This window comes from Heptranchias perlo, chromosome X (genome assembly GCF_035084215.1).
Source record: "Heptranchias perlo isolate sHepPer1 chromosome X, sHepPer1.hap1, whole genome shotgun sequence".
Taxonomy (NCBI): domain Eukaryota; kingdom Metazoa; phylum Chordata; class Chondrichthyes; order Hexanchiformes; family Hexanchidae; genus Heptranchias; species Heptranchias perlo.
The window spans coordinates 6,454,701-6,476,729 of record NC_090370.1 but is presented as its reverse complement, the minus strand read 5'-3'; the positions used below and the strand labels follow the sequence as shown (position 1 = coordinate 6,476,729).

Here is a 22,029-nt window from a genome sequence, read left to right as displayed (position 1 = left end):
CCTCACCTGCCGCCTTTACTGTGCTGCTGCTTGTGCTCTGTTTTGGACTTGAGGCTGTATTCTTGAGCCAGGGCTGCTTCCAGCCCCCCTCACTGTACTTACCCCTAGCACTTTCATATCCAACTGCCCCATTGGAGCCACCAGTCCCCTCCCTGATTGCACACAAATTCCAGTTATCTTCCGATCCCCCCCCATCTTGGGGATGTCTCCCTCCCAGGTATTCCAAGGCACCAGCCCCATCCTCTTCGTTCCCACATCCCACCCAGCAAGTACTCACAGGACCGACCCCCCGTGAGTGTTTCTGGAAGCCAGCCACTCCCAAAATCCCCAGAGAGTGCATCCCCACAGTGTTATCTGTCCCCAGTGCTCCATGCTCCACACCCACCCTCATGATTATTTCTAGGTTCTGCCCTTCATCTTGCATAACCAGCAGGCTGCAGTACCCTATGATACCAAGCTAGGTGGTGTAGTTCACCTGTGAAGGAGAAGACACAAAATTGCAGAAGGATATAGATAAAACGAATGGGCAGAACGATGGCAGATGCAGCTTAATGTAATAAAGTGTGCGGTGGTATATTTTGGATGCCAGAATGGCACATGGGAGTATATCCTAAATGGGGAAGAGCAGAAGAAGTAGCTGAGCAAAAGGGATTTAGGGGTCATGGTATATAAAAGGTAGCTTGTGCAAAAATAGTGATCAAAAAGACTATTAGGATACTGGGCTTTATCATGAGAGGCTTAGAATATAAAAGCAAGGACGTATTAGTGCAGTTACACAGAACTCGAATCAAACTGCATTTGAAATATTGTATTCTGGTTAGGAAGGATGTGCTGGCCTTGGAGAAAATCTAGTGACAATTCACCAGGATGTTACCTCGGGTGAAGGAACTGAGTTATAATGAGACTGAGCAAACATGGGTTATATCCTTTGCAGATGCAGAGGTTACGGGATGATCTGATTGAGGTGTTTAAAATAATGGAGAATTGACTGGGTAAAGAGGAGGACCGATTCTTCCCGCTAGTATGGGAAATCTGGGACAAGCTGACAGAATCTTAGAATTCAAGTTAAACTGGTTAAAAGTGAATCTGCGTCACACAAAGGGTGTGAGAATGGAAAATGTGAACTGAGGTGTATAAAAGGGAGATAGTTATAGTTAACAAAAACTACTGTTTCTATGTTTGTTTATAACTGTTCACATTTTACTTTCATTAACTAGCCAGTAGGTCATGCAAACTGCATTCTAATCAAGGAATGGGGTAGACTTTTGGCACTTATTTTCTGGGTGTGTCATGTGCATCTTGGTACTGAAAAGGGTTTCTTATTTCCTGTAGGAGGGACGATGACAGTTGGGCAACTTGCAATCGGTTCTTCTCTGGCACAGACTTCGGGTGCAGCAGGAGAGTCATTTACCAGTGTCTGTCAGTCACCATTTCTTGAAAGCAGGTAAGCTTTTTGTAATTTTTTTTTAGATTCAATTACAAATGCACTGGCTGTTGCTGAAAGATTTGAAGCTGTTAAATGGTCTATTTTGTAAAGCTCAGCACTGCACCCCCCCCCCCCCCATATCTTAGTCCCAACATATGCAGGCGGAAAGAGCTCCTGTAAAATCTTGTTGAATTAATGGAAAAAAGAAACTTACAACCTGAATATTGTGATATAAGTCAGATTTACAAAATCTTGATGCTGAAATGTTTTTTCAGTCTGCTGGGTGTATCATATAGTGATAGGTTTCTCCATTTATGTGTAAGTCTCTAAATCAAGCTATTGCGAAATCACACAGGTAGAGTTTCTGTTTGCCCAATGTAGAGTGCACTTTCCCTCCCCATAGAAAGACGTCCCACTTAAGTTCAGAGACCTCGGGTGCAGGTTTGCAAGATCCGAGGCATAGTTGCCCCCTGCTGGAAATTAACCAACTAAAAGGTACAGCCTGCTAGCCCAGTGTACTGATAATTTCCTGCTGTTCGTCTAGCTAACAGCATCCTACCTTTTATGGCATTGGCTTGAAAGGTTATTTGGAGCTGAATGGGGAAAATCCCAATGATCTGTCTATCCCTCCAGGTTCCAATAATGAGCCAGGTTGCCTGGTTAATCGCAACACTGCCCTGAATTAGAGTCTGTCACAAACCATTGGCTTGGTTCTGATCTTCCTTTACCAGTTGTGTTATCTTGTAGCCATGTGGGCCCCAAACAGACACTTCATCTCAACTTCTTCCCCCAGGAAGATAGTGACCAGTCAGTTAGTGGATGGCTAACCAGTATGGATTTTAGCCTTTGCTGGGTGCATAACAGGTACCAGGAGCTTTTCACGAGTGGCATGGTGAGAACACAACTTACCATAGAACATGCATTGCTACGATCCTCTTGACCAGAGTTTAAACATGCACCTTATCCTATTTAATAGTTGTTCCACCAGTTGGAGGTACAGAACTACAGCAGTAGCTGCTTGCAAATCAATGGCAAGTACTGAATCCTGGCTACGAGGATGTATATTTGTAATCCAGCCTTCCAGCAGCTGTCATTCCAAGTCCTTATCAGTTATTCAACTGATATTTGCTTTTGGCATGGTGGAAAACTTACCCAGGACAGCTTATAAAGTACCAGACACCGTGGAGGTATGTTACATACAGTAACATTTTTGATTGCCTTATAGGGAGAGGAGTATACCTTTCAGCCCAGACAGTGGGGAGCAACAGAGCCCATGGACGACTCCAGCCACCCCAGCTACCCCAACCACTCCAACTACTCCTACCACTCCTACGGAGGGAGAAGGAGATGGGCTCTCCTACAACCAGCGAAGCATACTGAGATGGGAAAAAGATGAGGCTTTGGGAGAATTATCAACCATATCACCTGTTCTTTACGCAAATATCAACTTCCCTAACTTGAGACAGGATTACCCAGGTATGATATCTGCCATGAATTTCAAAAGTAGTTTTTTAAAAAAATCCAGTTTATGGGATTAGTTCATGAACAAGAAGCATAGACTACTGTAGTTTTAGCCATCTTATAAATTAGGGAAATAAGTTGTTTTAATTCTGGTAATCTTGTAAACTATGTAAAATTTCTGGCTCTGCAAAAGCCAGAAATTTCTTCCCTGCCCCACCCCTCTTGATCCGGCAACATTATAGTTATTTAAATGTTCTTTGTTGTTTCTAGCACTGTACAGGGATCCCAGACCTATACCAGTGCCACTTTTAACTGGGCACTAGCAGATGCATGAGAGTTCCTCATCCCCTTCTTTGCATGTCCCTTAAAAATGTGGGTGTAGCTGCATTTTGCCACTTTGTGACATCGGCATACTAAATTGCTTGAATTTTCCAGTTTCAATCAACTATTTTACTGATCTAGTTAGGACTGTACTTATAAACAAAAAAGTTTGTTTTTCTTGAGTGTGGAAGGTGAGCCTTCTGTTATGAGCGGGAAGTGCCTTTTAACTATTAGTTGAATGATTGTGTAGGAGTTCCCCTGATAATTTTGATCATTTTTCCAGACTGGGCAAGTCGTTGTAAGCAGATCACAAAAATTTGGAGGAAGGTCCCAGCAACTGATAAAGCACCATTTCTGGTAAGTGCTTACCTTCCTTTGGCATACTGTCTTGAGATCTCACCAGACACTAAAGATTTTTGGCACTAATTTATGGAATTTGAGCAGAACTCAACCAGAGAAACTCAAGTTAAATTCTGTTTGTATTTCACTCTGCACAGATGCACTATAATTGAACAAAGCAGTGATGGGAAAATTTTACATTATCAACTTGGTAGTTTGGCGGTTTCAACCAAAACTATTAGGGTACGAGGAACTGGAGTGGGATTTTGTGTTCGTTTGCATATTTGCTTAATTTAATTTTGATCAGATGCTATCCACAGTGACACAGTCCTGGACTAATTCAGTTAACAGATGAATACAGGAACATTATATTTCATCCAATAGAAATTTAGCAAGACTAAAACCACAAGTGCTGTGCATTTGTCACCGAAGATGAATGTGCTGGTTCCAGATAGACGCATGCATTTTGTGGAAACCCACGTTCAATAAGTTACCACTAAGAAATTTGTTCAGTGTTGCACAGTGAAATATAAAGGTAATCTGGTATTTAAAGTCACAGAAGCAAATGAAGTTGCCCCTAAATTCAGTACAAGTGCATTTGAGTCTCTTGAAACAATATTTGGCAAGGGATGTTGATTTTAAGCAGGATGTGATCTTTGTATCCTTCAATACAAAGAAATTAAGGAAAAGTCTGTATACTAGCAACTATAAAATGATCTGGACTTGGGTATAGGAGAAAGAGTATCAAAATTTGCAGACCGAAGAAAGAGAAAGTAAAGCGAACTGTAAGTGACTTATACATAGAAAAACATAGAAGTTACAACACGGAAGTAGGCCATTCGGTCCAACCAGTCTGTCTTGGCATTTACCCTCCAGGTGAGCAAATTGTTCTGCAACAACAACTTGCATTTATATAGTGCCTTTATCATAGTAGGACGTCCCAAGCCGCTTCATAGGAGCGTAATCAGATGAAAAAAATGACACCGAGCCAAAGAAGGAGACATTAGGACAGGTGACCTAAAGCTTGGTCAAAGAGGTAGGTTTTAAGGAGCGTCTTAAAGGAGGAGAGAGAGGTGGAGAGGTTTAGGGAGGAAATTCCAGAGCTTAGGGCTTAGGCAGTTGAAGGCATGGCCGCCAGTGGTGGGGCGAAGGAAGTTGGGGATTCACACGAGGCCAGAATTGAAGGAACACAGTGGGGTTGGAGGAGGGTACAGGAGGGGAGAGGCCATGGAGGGATTTGAACACAAGGATGAGACTTTTAAAACTGAGGCATTCGCGGACTGGGGGCCAATGTAGGTCAGTGAGAATGGGTGATGGGTGAACGGGACTTGGTGCGAGTTAGGATACGGCAGCAGAGTTTTGGTCAGCTCAATTTGGGAGGCTGACCAGGAGAGCATTGGAATCTGCGTTCTGGCGAAAAACCCCTAATTTTTGAAGTCTTCGTATTTGTCTTTCCTCATAATCTGTTTATACTGGTGATAGTGATTGAATTCTAGGACACTGGGCGAACTCCTTGTATCTGATTGTAAAGAGCCAAGGAGATAAGTACTGACTTATGGTTTTTTTTAATTCTCGGGATGAGGGCGTTGCTGTCAAGGCTGGCATTTATTGCCTATCCCCAGTTGCCCTGAGAAGGTGGTGGTGGGCCACCGCCTTGAACTGCTGGTAGCAGTTTGATACAACTGAGTCGCTTGCTAGGCTACTTCAGAGGGCAGTTAAGAGTCAACCACGTTGGTGTGGGACTGGCGTCACATATAAGCCAGTCTGGGTAAGGACGGCGCATTTCCTTCCCTAAAGGACATTAGTGAACCAATTGGGTTTATACGACAATCCAACAGTTTCAAGGTCACTTTACTGATGCCAGCTTTTTTTTATTTCCAGATTTTTTGAACTGAATTCAGTTGGTGGGATTTGAACTCTAATTCTCTGGATTATCAGTCCAGGCCTCTGGATTACTAGTTCAGTAACATAACCACAACGCTACCATACCCGTTGTGTGGCTTGTTTCTAACTTTTAAGTGTGTTTTTTTTTAAGTTTCACATCAGCTGCTTTCAACCTAAAGTAGATGCCATTCTTACCAATGCACTGATGTGCGTTTGCCCATAAGGCCCCACACTGACAGCAAAAACTGCTCTATTAAAACAAATTAATTGGTGTCATGTAAAATTCAGATCCTGTACAAGAGATATAGTTTAAAAGATTGGTTACTGAGCAACAGATTTTTTATTTATTTATTCGTTCATGGGATGCTGGCGAGGCCGGCATTTATTGCCCATCCCTAATTGCCCTTGAGAAGGTGGTGGTGAGCCGCCTTCTTGAACCGCTGCAGTCCGTGTGGTGACGGTTCTCCCACAGTGCTGTTAGGAAGGGAGTTCCAGGATTTTGACCCAGCAATGATGAAGGAACGGCGATATATTTCCAAGTCGGGATGGTGTGTGACTTGGAGGGGAACGTGCAGCTGGTGTTGTTCACATGTGCCTGCTGCCCTTGTCCTTCTAGGTGGTAGAGGTCGTGGGTTTGGGAGGTGCTGTCGAAGAAGCCTTGGCGAGTTGCTGCAGTGCATCCTGTGGATGGTACACACTGCAGCCACTGTGCGACGCTGGTGAAGGGAGTGAATGTTTAGGGTGGTGGATGGGGTGCCAATCAAGCGGGCTGCTTTATCTTGGATGGTGTCTAGCTTCTTGAGTGTTGTTGGAGCTGCACTCATTTAAGCAAGTGGAGAGTGTTCCATCACACTCCTGACTTGTGCCTTGTAGATGGTGGAAAGGCTTTGGGGCGTCAGGAGGTGAGTCACTCACCACAGAATACCCAGCCTCTGACCTGCTCTTGTAGCCGCAGTATTTATATGGCTGGTCCAGTTAAGTTTCTGGTCAATGGTGACCCCCAGGATGTTGATGGTGGGGGATTCGGCGATGGTAATGCCGTTGAATGTCAAGGGGAGGTGGTTAGACTCTCTCTTGTTGGAGATGGTCATTGCCTGGTACTTATCTGGCACGAATGTTACTTGCCACTTATGAGCCCAAGCCTGGATGTTGTCCCGGTCTTGCTGCATGCGGGCTCGGACTGCTTCATTATTTGAGGGGTTGTGAATGGAACTGAACACTGTGCAATCATCAGCGAACATCCCCATTTCTGACCTTATGATGGAGGGAAGGTCATTGATGAAGCAGCTGAAGATGGTTGGGCCAAGGACACTGCCCTGAGAGATGTACAAATGAGAGCTCAAAAGACTTGAAATGGCACCTGCAGTCCTTGAATTTTGTGGGTCATGACCCTGATTGATTGGCTCAGAATTTGAGTTATAGCCATGTTGGGTCTTTGAGACCAATTGACATTCGCATGTTCACTCCATAGATCAGGTAAGAGGATCCCTTGGCTGACATCAATTGCAGGATATCTGTTCCACACAATTCCTTAGATGAGGCCTGTGGATGATAAATATTGTTTTGATCTTTAAAATATTGTATTATGTGTAATTCAGAATCTTTCTTTCTTTTCAGCAAAAGGCCAAAGACAACAGGGCAGCTCAGCGCATCAACAAGGCACAGAAGGTAAATAAACTTCACCTGACGTACAAATCTAACATGGGCCGTTACCGATAACATTCCTAAATTAATTGACCAGTTTAATTAAAGGGGAACTGAAGTCACGAAGTGTCCTGTGATTTGCGAATATTATTAAAGGAGATACCTGTGCACTTGTAGCTTTAGGATGTCCCTTCTTAATGCGTGCATTTATACAGTGCCCCAACCATGTTGAAATCTGTTGGAAGCACTTCACACGCTAAATTACTTTGAAGTGTGGTGGTAGTCCTTTGTACCCAAAGATGGTGATCTTGGAAAGGGAAATTAGATTAAAGGGTTTGACCGTTGAAAAGCAATGGCAAACATTTAAAGAAATATTTCAATATTCTCAGCAAATATACATTCCATTGAGAAATAAAAACTCCATGGGAAAAGCGATCCACCCATGGCTAACTAAAGAGTTAAGGAGAGTATTAGATTGAAAGAAGAGGCTTATAATGTTGCCAAGAAGAGTAATAAGCCTGGGGATTGGGAGAGTTTTAGAAGCCAACAAAGGACAATCAAAAAATTGATGATAAGGGAGAAAATAGAATATGAAAGTAAACTAGCAAGAAATACAAAAATAGATTGTAAGAGCTTCTACAAGTATGTAAAAAGAAAGAGAGTAGCAAAAGCAAACATTGGTCCCTTAGAGACTGAGACAGGAGAAATTATAATAGGGAATCAGGAAATGGCAGATGCGTTAAACAAATATGTTGCATCTGTCTTCACAGTAGAAGATACAAAAAGCATACCAAAAATAATGGGGAACCAAGGGGTAAATGAGAGTGAATAACTTAAAACAATTAATATCACTAGAGGAAAAGTACTGGACAAACTAATGGGACTAAAAGCCGACAAATCCCCTGGATTTGATGGCCTACATCCGAGGGCTCTAAAAGAGGTGGCTGCGGAGATAGTGGATGCATTGGTTATGATCTTCCAAAATTCTCTAGATTCTGGAACGGTCCCAGTGGATTGGAAGAAAGTAAATGTTACCCCGCTATTCAAGAAGGGAGGGAGAGAGAAAACGGAACGACAGGCCAGTTAACCTGACATCCGTCGTCGGGAAAATGCTGGAATCCATTATTAAGGAAGTGGTACCAGGGCACTTAGAAAATCATAATATTATTAGGCAGCGTCAACATGGTTTTATGAAAGGGAAATCATGTTTGACAAATTTATTAGAGTTTTATGAGGATGTAACCAGCAGGGTAGATAAAGGGGAACCAGTGGATGTAGTATATTTGAATTTTCAAAAGGCATTCAATAAGGTGCCACATATAAGGTTGTTACACAAAATAAGGGCTCATGGGGTTGGGGGTAATATATTAGCATGGATAGAGGATTGGTTCAAGGACAGAAAACAGAGAGTAGGGATAAATGGGTCATTCTCAGGTTAGCAGGCTGTAACTAGTGGGTGCTGCAAGAATCGGTGCTTGGGCCTCAGCTAGTTACAATCTATATTAACGACTTAGATGAAGGGACTGAGTTAAATGTATCCAAGTTTGCTGACGATACAAAGCTAGGTGGGAAAGTAAGCTGTGAGGAGGACACAGTCTGCAAAGGGATATGGACAGGTTAAGTGAGTGGGCAAGAAGGTGGCAGATGGAGTATAATGTGGGGAAATGTGAGGTTATTCACTTTGGTAGGAAGAATAGAAAAACAGAATATTTTTAAATGGTGAGAAACTATTAAATGTTGGTGTTCAGAGAGACATGGGTGTCCTCGTACAAGAAACACAAGAAGTTAGTATGCAGGTACAGCAAGCAATTAGGAAGGCAAATGGCATGTTGGCCTTTATTGCAAGGGGGTTGGAGTACAAGAGTAAGGAAGTCTTACTACAGTTGTTACAGGGCTTTAGTGAGACCTCACCTGGAGTACTGTGTACAGTTTTGGTCTCCTTATCTAAGGAAGGATATACTTGCCTTAGAGGTGGTGCAAAGAAGGTTCACTAGATTAATTCCTGGGATGAGAGGGTTGTCCTGTGAGGAGAGGTTGAGTAGAATGGGCCTATACTCTCTCGAGTTTAGAAGAATGAGATGTGATCTCATTCAAACATATAAGATTATGAGGGGGCTTGACAGGGTAGATGCTGAGAGATTGTTTCCTCTGGCTAGAGTCTAGAGCTAGGGGGCATAATCGCAGGATACGGGGGGTCGGCCAGTCAAGACTGAGATGAGGAATTTCTTCACGCAGAGGGTTGTGAATCTTTGGAATTCTCTACTCCAGAGGGCTGTGGATGCTCAGTCGTTGAATATATTCAAGGCTGAGATAGACAGATTTTTGGACTCTAGGGGAATCAAGGGATATGGGGATCGGGCGGGAAAGTGGAGTTGAAGTCGAAGATCAGCTGTGATTTTATTGAATGGCGGAGCAGGCTCGAGGGGCCATTTGGCCTGCTCCCTCCTTCTATTTCTTATGTTCTTATGAAAGTGAATCTGTCCCACATTTCACAATCCCAAACAATCAGCAGGGAGTCCAAAAACTGCTCCTGTTCCTTTTTCTGGTTTTGCTATTTCAGAACAATGCATTGGTACTTGTACCAGCTGACAACATTATGTAGCGGTGCTTGGCAGCTCCTGTGGTTAGCTGCTACGTTTTCCCAGCTGTGAATTGTTATTACGTAGCTTGAGGTTGTGCTTAAATGTGTTCTTTCTCGTTACCCACCGCAGGGTTCTTTTTGCATTCTAGAGTCTTTTGTAAAGATGACTTGTCCTGATGCGTGCTCCCCCCTTCTGCTCCTCCCCCAGAATATATTAACATAAAGTACAATTCATTGTGTTTTGTTTGTTTTCACAGCAAGTTGATATGCAAGGTAACAAGCAGCCCAAAATTGAAAGACAAGAGGCAAAACAGGATCGTAAACCACCCCGTCATCTACAAGCCTTGACTCAGAATCCTGCAGTAACCAGTCTCACTCCAGCGACATTAGTTGGGGGGAATTCTGGTTCCCCAGCAGAACTGAGGATTGAAGGTTTAGGCCAGAATGCTTCATTGCATGGTAACAAATCATTTACTACCTCGACTAATGAATTTGTCAAACTGCAGTCAGCAAGCCCATCACCAACAGACTCCAGCAGTGACTTGTTCCCAAAACTGCATATGCAGTCTCCAACTGGAATAGTGGCCCAGGATCCTTTTGGGCATCCACTGACACCGTACCCTCAGGAACCCAACATTCAGTCTTCCAGTAATCCTAGTCAAGCACCAGCATGGAACAGCTCCCACCACCAGTCAGGTGTACCTCTCCCTGTTGTTCCAGGCCGACCACAGCATCTTGATTCTTCAGAGCTGCATTCTGCAACACCAGGGATGTCACACCATCAGCATCCTCTAACTCCAGACTCTTTCCTCCGATCTAGAGTGCTTGGTGAGTCACATGATGGCCACACTGTTGATCAGCCTTTAGGAAGTCCAGGGTTTCGATCATCACAGTCAACAGACTGTTACGCAAAACCACCTGAAACTTTAACGTTGCCATCACCAACTGGAGAACAGTTAAGGCGACTCTCGGATCCAGAAGTTGGAGCACAACACCCCAGAAATGAACAGTTTGTAGGAGTTATGAGACAAGATTTGAGTGCAAATTCCTTGGCTTCCCTTTACAGAGCTGCAATGTTGGATCCAAGTATGAATGTACGGTCACTCTCTGAAGGGAGGGACAGAGATATCTTCAAAGCACCTTTAACTCCCAGATCGTCGTACGTGGACCAAGCACCCACAGTACCTGCTCAGCGTTCTCAGGAACTGCACCCTCAATCTCAGGGTATCTCACCTCAGACTCAGACTGATTTGTACCGGCAATCTCCCACACCATTTTCTGATCCATATCACCAACCTTCCTTGGCACCGCGACCGTCTTCTAGTGAGAGCTGCTCTCCGCTACCTCCGAAATCGCTCCCTTCTGATTCCCTCTCCAGAGTACCCATGAGTCCACAATCGCAATGCAGTTCACCATTGATACCCAGGCCACATTCCAATGAGACATTTCCTCAGTCTCCCATTGCTTCCAGATTCCAGTCACCAGACCCTTATTCTAGGCCACCTTCAAGAGATCCTTATGCTCAGCTTCACAAACCACAGAGACCCCAAATGGTTGACACTGGTTTCAAATCCTCACCAGTACCTCATGGGCAACCAACTGGTACCATTCAGCATTCAGCAATGTTTTCTCAACACAGTGACCCGCATCCAAAAGCAGCTTATGTAATGCAGCCTCAGTCTCCAAGGCCTCACTCTTTTGATCCATGTGCCAAGACATTTGCCAGTGGTCAGCCACAAAGTCCATTTCCATTCAATTCATCACCAGGAGATATGGTTAAAGAAACCCATTCTCAGCAGTCAGTATCTCAGATGCCTCGAACAAATAATTTTCCACAAAGTCACCTGATTGGCAACCAGCTCAATACAAGTGATGCTCATTGCTCTCAACTCAATGTCAGTAATCAGTCAGGACCTCCAGATGCATCTATTGCAAGAGATGAAACTTTCACCAACATGCCATTAAGGCCATCCTTGATCAAACAGGATACACTACCTTTACAGCAAGATTGCTCATACCAAACTTCCACTAGCAGCCGTTCAGTGAATGATTCATCCCCATCGGAGAGAAGCAGCGAGAGTTCCTCACAGGTCCATCCTCCTGCATCGCCCAGCAGGGACTTACACGAGCTTCCATTTAACAGGGGAGCACAATCTGGAAATCTCAGTCAGACAGAGCTGGAGAAACAGAGACAGGTTAGAATCTGTAGCATTTAATTAAGCTTGTGATTAAATGTACTTACCTACTAAGTTATTTTAGGTTAGAATCTTCATACTTGCTTCTGGATAATGAACTTACTGTTGCAATCACAGACCACTGGGAAGCATGTGATTAGAAAAATTGAAACAACCAGTTAGCCATGGCTCAGTGGTAGCTTTTTCGCCTCTGAGTCAGAAGGTTGTGGTTCAAGTTCCACCCCAGAGACTTGAACATAAAATCTAGGCTTACACTCCGGTGCAGTAATGAGGGAGTGCTGCATTGTCTGTGGTGCTGTCTTCTGGATGACACATCAAACTGAGGCCCCATCTGCCTCCTCAGGTGGATGTAAAAGACCCCATGGTGCTATTTTGAATAAGAGTAAGCGAGTACTCCCTGATGTTTTGGCCAATATTTATCTCTCAACCAACATCACTAATACAGATTATGTGGTCATTGTCACGTTGCTGTTTGTGGGACCTTGCTGTGTGCAAATTAGCTGCCACGTTTCCTACATGATAGCAGTTACTACACTTAAAAAAAAAAAGGTACTTAATTTGCTGTAAAGTGCTTTCGGATGTTCTGAGATCGTGAAAGATGCTATATAAATGCAAATCTTTTTTTTCCACTGAGATAGCTTATTTCACAGTTATATGATTGACATTGAATCCTTGTTTGCAAAGTTCTCAATATACTTTTGTGAAGTCTGGTGTGGGATGAGATGATCCAAGCAATCTGATTTTGAGCATTGCCCAAACTTATCACTTGCTTTGGAAGGTATGGTCATTGGGAAGGCGTAGGAATTGACTTCCATGACCTCTGAATTATAAACAGGTGCTATTATTGCTACTGTTTAGACCCGACTATAATGGAGCTGTTAGCTGTAAACATATGACAGAAGAAATTCTGTTGAAATTTAACTTTTTTGTCTCCTTGTCTTTTCAGCGCCAGAGATTGCGTCAGCTTTTGATACGCCAGCAAATACAACGGAATAACTTGCGACAGGAGAAGGAACAGGCAGCTGCATGTGCGGGTGGCACTACCACAACCAGTTGGTCACAAGAAAGTTCAAGCCAGCCCCATGAGCTACAGCCTAGAGCCCCACCTCCATACCCCCTCCCCCAGGTACCTACTGATACTGGATATCTGACATTTCAAACAACTTTCCAAATGCACATTTCCTTCTGTAGACCTTTTCATCTGCTAATATCTGGGTTGGGCTTTGTTTTTACTTTTTGCATTAATAGATAGGGTGTGGATTTTACTTTTTTGAATAATTCACATGACAGCTTTTTATGTGAGAGCTCAAAAAAAAATTATGATGTCCTATTTCCCTCATCTTCTACCTCCCGCCCCCCCTAATATCCACTCTATCCCCAGTTGGGAGGATAGAATCTTCCATCTGGTGGAATGGTCAGTGCAGATTTTTTTTTAAAATTTGTTCATGGGATGTGGGCGTCGCTGGCAAGGCCTGCATTTATTGCCCATCCCTAATTGCCCTTGAGAAGGTGGCGGTGAGCTGCCTCCTTGAACCGCTGCAATCCGTGTGGTGAAGGTTCTCCCACGGTGCTGTTAGGTAGGAGTTCCCAGATTTTGACCCAGTGACGATGAAGGAACGGCGATATATTTCCAAGTCGGGATGGTGTGTGACTTGGAGGGGAACGTGCAGGTGGTGTGGTCCCCAGTGCCTGCTGCCCTTGTCCTTCTAGGTGGTAGAGGTCGCGGGTTTGGGAGGTGCTGTCGAAGAAGCCTTGGCGGGTTGTTGCAGTGCCTCCTGTGGATGGTACACAGTGCAGCCACGGTGCGCCGGTGGTGAAGGGAATGAATGTTTAGGGTGGTGGATGGGGTTCCCATCAAGCAGCTGCTTTGCCCTGGATGGTGTCAAGCTTCTTGAGTGCTGTTGGAGCTGCACTCATCCAGGCAAGTGGAGAGTATTCCATCACACTCCTGACTTGTGCCTTGTAGATGGTGGAAAGGCTATGGGGAGTCAGGAGGTGAGTCACTCGCCACAGAATACCCAGCCTCTGACCTGCTTTTGTAGCCACAGTATTTATGTGGCTGGTCCAGTTAAGTTTCTGATCAATGGTGACCCCCAGGATGTTGTTGGTAGGGGATTCGGCGACGGTAATGCCGTTGAACGTCAAGGGGAGGTTGTTAGACTCTCTCTTGTTGGAGATGGTCATTGTCTGGTGCGAATGTTACTTGCCACTTATCAGCCCAAGCCTGGATGTTGTCCAGGTCTTTCTGCATGCTGATCCTTCTGCAGCAAGTTTCTGTCCCTAACTCTGACCACCTGGCTGTGGTTAGTGGACTCGCTCCCTGGGATATAAGTGGCAAGATTTCAAATGCACTATGTTGTTAGAGTTTAAAGTTCAGCGTTCTCTAGTCAACCTACAACACAGTTTGCAAGAAAGCTTTGTAAGAAGAAAGAACTTGGATTTATATGCTATCTTATTATATCTCAGCAATGTCCCAAAGCACTTCACATAGAATGGAAGCGCAGTGACTATTATGTAGACAATCATGACAACCATTTTGTGCATTTCATGGTCCCAAAAATAGCGATGAGACAAATTACCAGTCAATCTATTTTTGGTGGTGTTGATTAAGGGGGAAATGTTAGCTAGGTCCTAATCTAACTTTTTAAATAACATTTATTTAGATTGTTGTAATGAGCAGTTTAAGCTGGGTTAATTTGCACTATTTCGGAACACAAGTTAAGAAATTTTTTTTGTACATCTTGGTCTTGTTTTTTGCAGGATCGATCTGGGCTGCGAGGGTTGATCCCTGGCTCTGGAAATGGAAGATTAATAAATCCAGTGGCAATAGAAAAACAGCGATTGTTTCCTCAGGATGAGAGTCTGTGTCGGCCTCCACAACCAGGCATTCCCCCCGCTGGTGAAGTAAACGCTCCCAGGTACGTGCAATTTAACTAACCCGTATTTGCATTAAAATAACCATGCATGCTGTTAAAGAATGTATAGCTGAATGTTCAAAACGAATGATAAAAAACACAGGCAACGCTGTTCAGAGTAATGCAGAAAATTTTTGAACTTGCTCACAACCGTAGGGGTGTTCTGTATGTCTTTTAAATTACAATTCAACTAGTCCATTAATAGACTTACATATTAAAAAAAAACTAAGTTTGTGTATATGTGTACGCATGCGCATGTACAAGAGATGGAGAGCACATCTCTGGCGTTGCTTGCAATGAGTCTGAGGATGCACTGCTTTACAATAATAGGAGTGTTTATGCCATGTAGGGGAGGGCATCAGGGCCACAGATTTAGTTACTGGAAAAAGTCAAATTCCATATTTAATAAATGGCATGCGGGAATTTTTAATGGTGCTTTGAGAATCAAGCTCCAAAACTGTCCGTTGTTCTGCGAAAATGAGGGGCCTTTATTTTAATATATTCCTTTACCTATATATTTAACTTTAATCCCGTACTATTCTTAAAGCAGAGAATACACTGCAAAATAACATGCATGACGGTCAATAATCTAGGAGTTCGTCCCTCCCCATCCTTTCTCCCTCCCACTCTCTTCCCCCACCCCCTTCATTCCTCTTTCTCTCTCCTCCTTCATCCCCCCACCCATGACCGTTTAAAAAAAGATATAGTGAGAGGAACAATTACTAAAAACAAATTAAATTGCCTCTACAGCAATGTGCACAGCATCCGAAACCAAACGGGGAACTGGAGGCAATAATTCGTAGTAAGGAGCCAGATGTCATAGGGATAACTGAAATATGGCTACATAAAGAACAGGACTGGTGGTTAATTATTGCATGATATAATGTATTTAGAGAGGAGAAAGAAGGAAGAAGGGTGGGGGAGGGTGTGTGGTACCTGTACTAATTAGAGACAACTTAATGGCAATAGAAAAAAGGGACATAAGTAATAAGATAGAAACAGAATCCATAGGTATTGAGACAAAGGATAAGAAGGGATCGATCACATTAATAGGCATATTCTACAGACCACCTAATAGTGGAAGGGAAGTGGAGGAAGAAATATGTAGGCCAATCTATGAAATGAGTTTTTTTAAAAATCGAATAATAAACATGGGAGATTTCAAATACCCCCAAATAAACTGGCAATAATGAATCTCCATGGATGAATAAAGAGCTGAGGGTATAATTGAAACTAAAGAAAAAGGCATTGACTAAGTACAGAGACAATAAAGGAGAGGATGACAAAAGGAAATATGAAGAGGTTAGGAAAGAAGTCAAAAAAACAATTAGGAAAGCAAAGAGGATCTTTGAGATTAAATTATCAAGGAATATAAAAAGAAATAGTAAAGTATTCTACAGACACAAATAATAAAAAAAAAATCAGGATAGGGATAGGGCCACTAAGGGATGTACAAGATAAACTCACAGGTAATGACAGTGAAATGGCAGAAATATTGAATGGTTACTTTGCCTCATTATTTACCAGGGAGACTAACAAGGTGGACATGACATTAGAAGAAGAGATCAAAAAAGATATAAGGACATTTAATGTCGAAAGGGGGGAGATAATTGATAAACTAATCAAATTAGAGAAGATAAAACCCCTGGTCCGGATGGATTGCATCCGCACATGTTGAAAGAAGTTAGAGAAGAGATAGCAGGGGCATTATTACATGTATATAAAAATTCATTAGAAAAGGGAATAGTGCCAGAGGACTGGCGGACAGCTAATGTCATTCCTATATTTAAAAATGGAGATAGAACAAGTCCAGGGAACTATAGACCAGTTAGCTTAACATCAGTGGTAGGAAAGATAATAGAATCTTTACTCAAAGATGTAATAGAAAAACATCTAGAAAACAAAAATGTAATAAAGAGTAGCCAGCACGGATTTCAGAAGGGAAAGTCATGCTTGACCAACCTTATTGAATTCTTTGAAGAAGTAACAAGTAAACAAGGGTAATGGATTTTTAAATGGCCTTCGATAAGATACTGCATTGTAAACTCATCTTTAAGGTAAGAGCATGTGGAGTTGGGACATGTAGCAGAATGGATGGCAAGTTGGCTACAAAACAGAAAGCAGAGAGTAAGGGTTAAGGGTAGCTACTCAGACTGGCAAAAAGTGGGAAGTATTGTTCCACAGGGTTCAGTGCTGTGACCACTGTTCACAATTTACATTAATGATTTGGATTCTGGAATCAGAAGTACAATTTCAAAATTTGTGGACCGCACCAAATTGCGGGGTGTAGTTAATACAATTGAAGAATGCACCAAAATGCAAGAAGACATTAATAAACTTGCAGAATGGGTGTGTAATTGGCAAATTAATTTGAATATAGATAAGTGTGAGGTGGTGCATTTTGGTAGGAAGAATAAGGAGGCCACTTACTGCTTGGATAACAACAGTCTAAATGGAGTAGAGGAGCAAAGGAATCTCGGGGTACAGATACACAAATCACTAAAAGTAGCAACGCAAGTTAATAAAGCCATAAAAAGGCAAACCAAGCACTGGGGTTCATTTCTAGAGGGATAAAATTGAAAAGCAAGAGGTTATGTTAAACTTGTATAGAACCTTGGTTAGACCACACTTGGAGTACTGTGCACAGTTCTGGTCTCCATATTATTAAAAGGATATAGAGGCATTGGAGAAGGTGCAAAAAGATTCACAAGGACTGAAAGAATATACTCATCAGGAACGGCTAAACAGGCTGGTGCTCTTTTCTCTGAAAAGGAGAAGACTGAGGGGGTGACCTGATAGAGGTCTTTACGATAATGAAAGGGTAGACATAGAGAAAATGTCCCCACTTATGGGGGAGTCCAAAACTAGAGGTCATAAATATAAGATAGTCACCAATAAATCCAATAGGGAATTCAGGAGACGCTTCTTTATCCAGAGAGTGGTGAAAATGTGGAACTCGTTACCACAAGGAGTAGTTGAGTCAAATAGCATAGGTGCATTTAAAGGGAAGCTAGATAAGCACATGAGGGAGAAAGGAATAGAAGGGTATGGTGATAGGGCTAGATGAAGCAGGGAGGGAAGAGGCTCGTGTGGAGCATAAACGCCGGCATAGACCAGTTGGGCCGAATGGCCTGTTTCTGTGCTGTAGACTCGATGTATCTCGATGTAATTTATTGTCCATCCCTAGTTGCCCTTGAGAAGGTGATGAGCCGGCACCTTGAACCACTGCAGTCCATTGTGAAGCTGTGCCCACAATGCTGTTGGGTAGGGAGTTCCAGGATTTGGACCCAGTGATGATGAAGCAATTGCAATGTATGTCCCAGTCTCATTGGTGTGTGTGGTGTGTGACTTGAAGGGGAACTTGGAGGTGATGTTCCCATGCACCTGCTGCACTTGTCCTTCTAGGTGGTGGAGGTCGCAGGCTTGGGAGGCACTGCTGAAGGAGCCTTGGCGAGTTGCTGCAGTGCATCCTGTAGATAGGGAGTGGATGTTTAAGCCAATGGATGGGGTGCCGATCAGGTGGACTGCTTTGCCCAGCATATTGTCAAGCTTCACGATTAGTGTTGGAGCTGCTCCAAGCAAGTGGATAGTATTCCAACACACTCCTGATTTGTGCTTTGTTGGTGGTAGAGAGAATTTTGACCCATTGTTATCACTCTGTTAGCTTCAGAGAAGTGATACAGTCTGAGCATGTGCAGATTTACCCTTTATGCAGCAGAGAGAGTAGCAGGTTGACTTGCAACTGGAAGGGTATATGCACTTAATGCTGTGAAAGGATTTTTGAATCTTCCAAATTATTTTAAAGCAAACTGCAGCACTAATTTTTCAGATCAAGTTTCACCTGTTACTAATTGTTACCTTTTCCCCAAACAAAAAATAAATTAATTGACTTTTGAAAGCTTCTTGGGTGATTATCCTCTGTTTTGTTGATCATTAAAAAAATATAAACATTCTAACTAATCTCAGCTTTGCTAGCCAAATATCTAGGTTCAGTTTGTAAGCCAAAATAGTCTGCTTTTTCCACTCTCCATTAGCCACTGCCTCCCTACCCCCACCCATTACTCATTCCTCAGCTCCCAACAATTTGTTTCCAACATTTTCCATACTGTTCACACACCCTTCAACTGCCCACCACCCCCAATACCCATGGCCTTCATACTTGCTGACTTCCACCAATGCCAACTGTTATTTTCCTAATTGTTAACCTTGAAATGTTCACTTGCTTTGGCCCTTCTCAACTCAACACTCTACTCCAAGTACCCACTACTCTCCAAAACTCACTAATTTATTTTCCCCAGCTGCTTACTACTCTCTCCAAAATACTCACTATCCAGCTTAACTTCCTCCTCTTGATTCCTTACAAACCCAGTGTCCCTCTCCCAAACAGCATATCTACTAACTTACCATAAGCAGTGTCACAGAAGATCCACTTCCTTTTAAAACAGTGTCCTCTAATTTACCATGAGCAATGCCACAGGGGCTCAACTAGTTTTATTGAAAATGGTATGTCAACACTCCAAATCTCATGCTTTGTTACAGTGCAAACAGTCTTAAAATGCTGTGTGCTTCTCAGCTACAAGCTGGAACTGATGACCAATTAACAGAGTGACTTTTGAGCCTATGTTTATTTAACAATTGCACTTTCTTAAAGAAAATCTCAGTGTGACCTAAAATTGACCCAGCCATTCTTTTCAATAATGCGATGCTTGTGACCTTAAAATAGATACACTCCTACATTACAACAGCAGAATAAGACATTGTGCATTACATGGTGGTATGTTACTGTCCTTATAAAATAGCACTTTCTGTAACTAGCCACAGGTCTACCAATAATATATTAAATATGGTATGAAAGCACATCCTAGCACATTTAACAGATACAAAAGAGACTTTTATGTACCTGTGACTTGCAATTCTAATCAACATGCAGCAACAGACTAGCACATTCCAATCGGCAATGTTCCTTAGCCAAAAGACCAATGAGACTTAGTGACCTTATTCTGTGTTTGTTTCTAACAAATAGACTTTCAGGTCTTTAAGGGACACACCTCTCCTTTAAGAGAATAAAATGTTTTACATTACAGAATATAATACTGTCATAATAAAGCAACTTCATGAGCAATACCACTGGAGATCAGTTAGTGTTATATATGTATTTCTAGCATATGTTCTGTCAAACACACTTCATGAGACGCTGGGTTAAGCAGTTGGTGATGAGTAAGCCCTGGTACATGGCATAGGACTTGGATGTGTGCAACTTTAAGGTCGCCGGCATATGGCAAATGCCCTGTGTAGGTCTGTCCACTCCACTGAAGGTAGTATAGCTGAAGAGGAAACTGAAACTTGAGCTAACAGCTAGCGGTGGGGTGTGAGAGCACCTGCTTACATATCCAGGGTTCAGTACCGACTGTGATTGGGTTGCAGGGAGGCAAGAAGCTCCGTCAGAACCACTGTTCAATAGGGTATGGTGTGTGCCCATGCTGGGATCAGGAGGATGGTGATGATGCTCTCATACTTCATGGTGAGTTATATTGCTCACCATGCTGCTTTTGGAGAGATTCTGATGTCTGTCTGGTGACTGCTCATGCGAACACACGAAATTGACGGGCAGGTAAAGACCAACTGGTCCATCAAGCCTGCCCCACACCATGATGGCCGGATCATCATGGCCAAACACTTCTTTCCGTCCACCCCCACAGCCATGTAATCTCCTGGGAGAGGCAAAAAAACAAAGAAAAAACCCAGGGCTAATAGAAGGGGGGAAAAATATTCTAGAACATTCCTTTCCGCCCCCCCCCCCCCCCCCCCCCCGGCGGTCAAAAACAGTCCAGGAGATCACATGCATCAAGTGTTATCTGTAAAGACACTTACCTTCTATATGATGCAATTTCTACCCCAGTCAAGAACCTGTCTGGCTTCCCCTCGAAGGCAGGCAGGGAGTCAGCACCCACCACACCAACGGGCAGTGTATTCTGGAGGCTCACAATTCTCTGGGAAAAGAAGAACCGCCCAACATCCAGTCCATTCCTACTCTTATATTGTTTAAACGCATGATCCCTGGTCCTCCCCAATCTGTTTAATTGGAATAATCTATTAATAGGGACGCTATCCAGCCTTTAATTATTTTATAGACCTCTATCAGGTTGCCCCTAAGTCTACACTGCTGTAAATTAAATAGACCAAGATTCTTGAGCCTATCGGAGTAGCTGAGGTTCTTTCAGCTAGGCATCATTCTTGTAGCTCTCCTGGACCTTTTCCAAGGCCACTATATCACACACCATGTGGGGGGGACCAAAACTGTCAAAGTACTAACCAAACAGTTATTTGGTGGGTAGGTTGGGGGTGCAGGGCAAGGGGAAGAGAAGGGAGGGCATCTCTTTGGGATTGAGGCGGCTACAAGGTGACACATGCATCAGTGGAAATTCAGGGCCAACACTCTTTGGCAGACTCAGTAATCCAATACCTAAGCCAGACTGGTCCACATTACTCCCAAGGCATTGATGATGCCTCCCCTAACTGGTATGGTGGGCTTGGCTAGATAAGCAGCAAGAAGCTTACCAGTGCTCACTGCTGGCAGACTGTACAATTTAAGCTTCATAAGCTCCAGCAGTGCACCCATGCACAATTGGGGGTCCCCAGGTCTTGGCTATTGACAATTTGCGCCTTGCTTTCTGGTCTTGGGTAAATGTGATGTGCCCCTACAGGAAGAGTGTGCACAAATAATAGACAAACAGAAACTGCCTATGTGGGTTTCTCAGTAGCTTGGTTTATGATGGGTTTCTACACATGTCAGACACCTAGCTGACCAAACAAAAATTATGGGAGATTTAAAGATAAATATTTATTTGTTTATTTATTAGATTAAAAGCATCACGTTTGAGAACTTGTGACAGGGTAGATATTGTATATACACAGGGTTGTTTGTTTATGCAATTTACGGTTAATAAACCAACCGTATATTTACTGTTCAAACTTCTACTATCGTTCTCCTCACTTTCTCACAGGAATACTGCTTTGGTTTGATTTTTACTCTCCATCTGCACGCCTGGCCTTTGGTATCTTCAGGCCTTTGGTTCCCCCTGCATTCTATCTAAATCTGGTCAGCAGTTGAACACATTGCTGTTTCTGCCTCCATCTCCACTCTGCTGGTCAAGAGTTATGCAGCTACATGGTACTAAGCTGCCTGCTGATCTCTCCCCTGCCCCTGATTACATACACAGATTGATTTATTTTTTGATGTAACTGCAGTATGTAAGGGATATT

At 43.1% G+C, this 22,029-nt stretch overlaps 1 protein-coding gene across 11 annotated transcripts in view; it reads left to right on the top strand.

The window, feature by feature from the left end:
- The window catches only part of kmt2d (lysine (K)-specific methyltransferase 2D), a 207,723-nt gene that overhangs the window by 116,368 nt on the left and 69,326 nt on the right, over window positions 1-22,029 (top strand). For all 11 annotated transcript variants that reach the window (XM_067976637.1, XM_067976644.1, XM_067976647.1 and 8 more), the window contains 7 exons: window positions 1,333-1,444; window positions 2,652-2,902; window positions 3,492-3,565; window positions 7,049-7,099; window positions 9,914-11,851; window positions 12,798-12,977; window positions 14,612-14,769. In XM_067976637.1, the coding sequence (XP_067832738.1) occupies window positions 1,333-1,444; window positions 2,652-2,902; window positions 3,492-3,565; window positions 7,049-7,099; window positions 9,914-11,851; window positions 12,798-12,977; window positions 14,612-14,769 (2,764 nt within the window). The remainder of the gene's footprint in view (window positions 1-1,332; window positions 1,445-2,651; window positions 2,903-3,491; window positions 3,566-7,048; window positions 7,100-9,913; window positions 11,852-12,797; window positions 12,978-14,611; window positions 14,770-22,029) is intronic.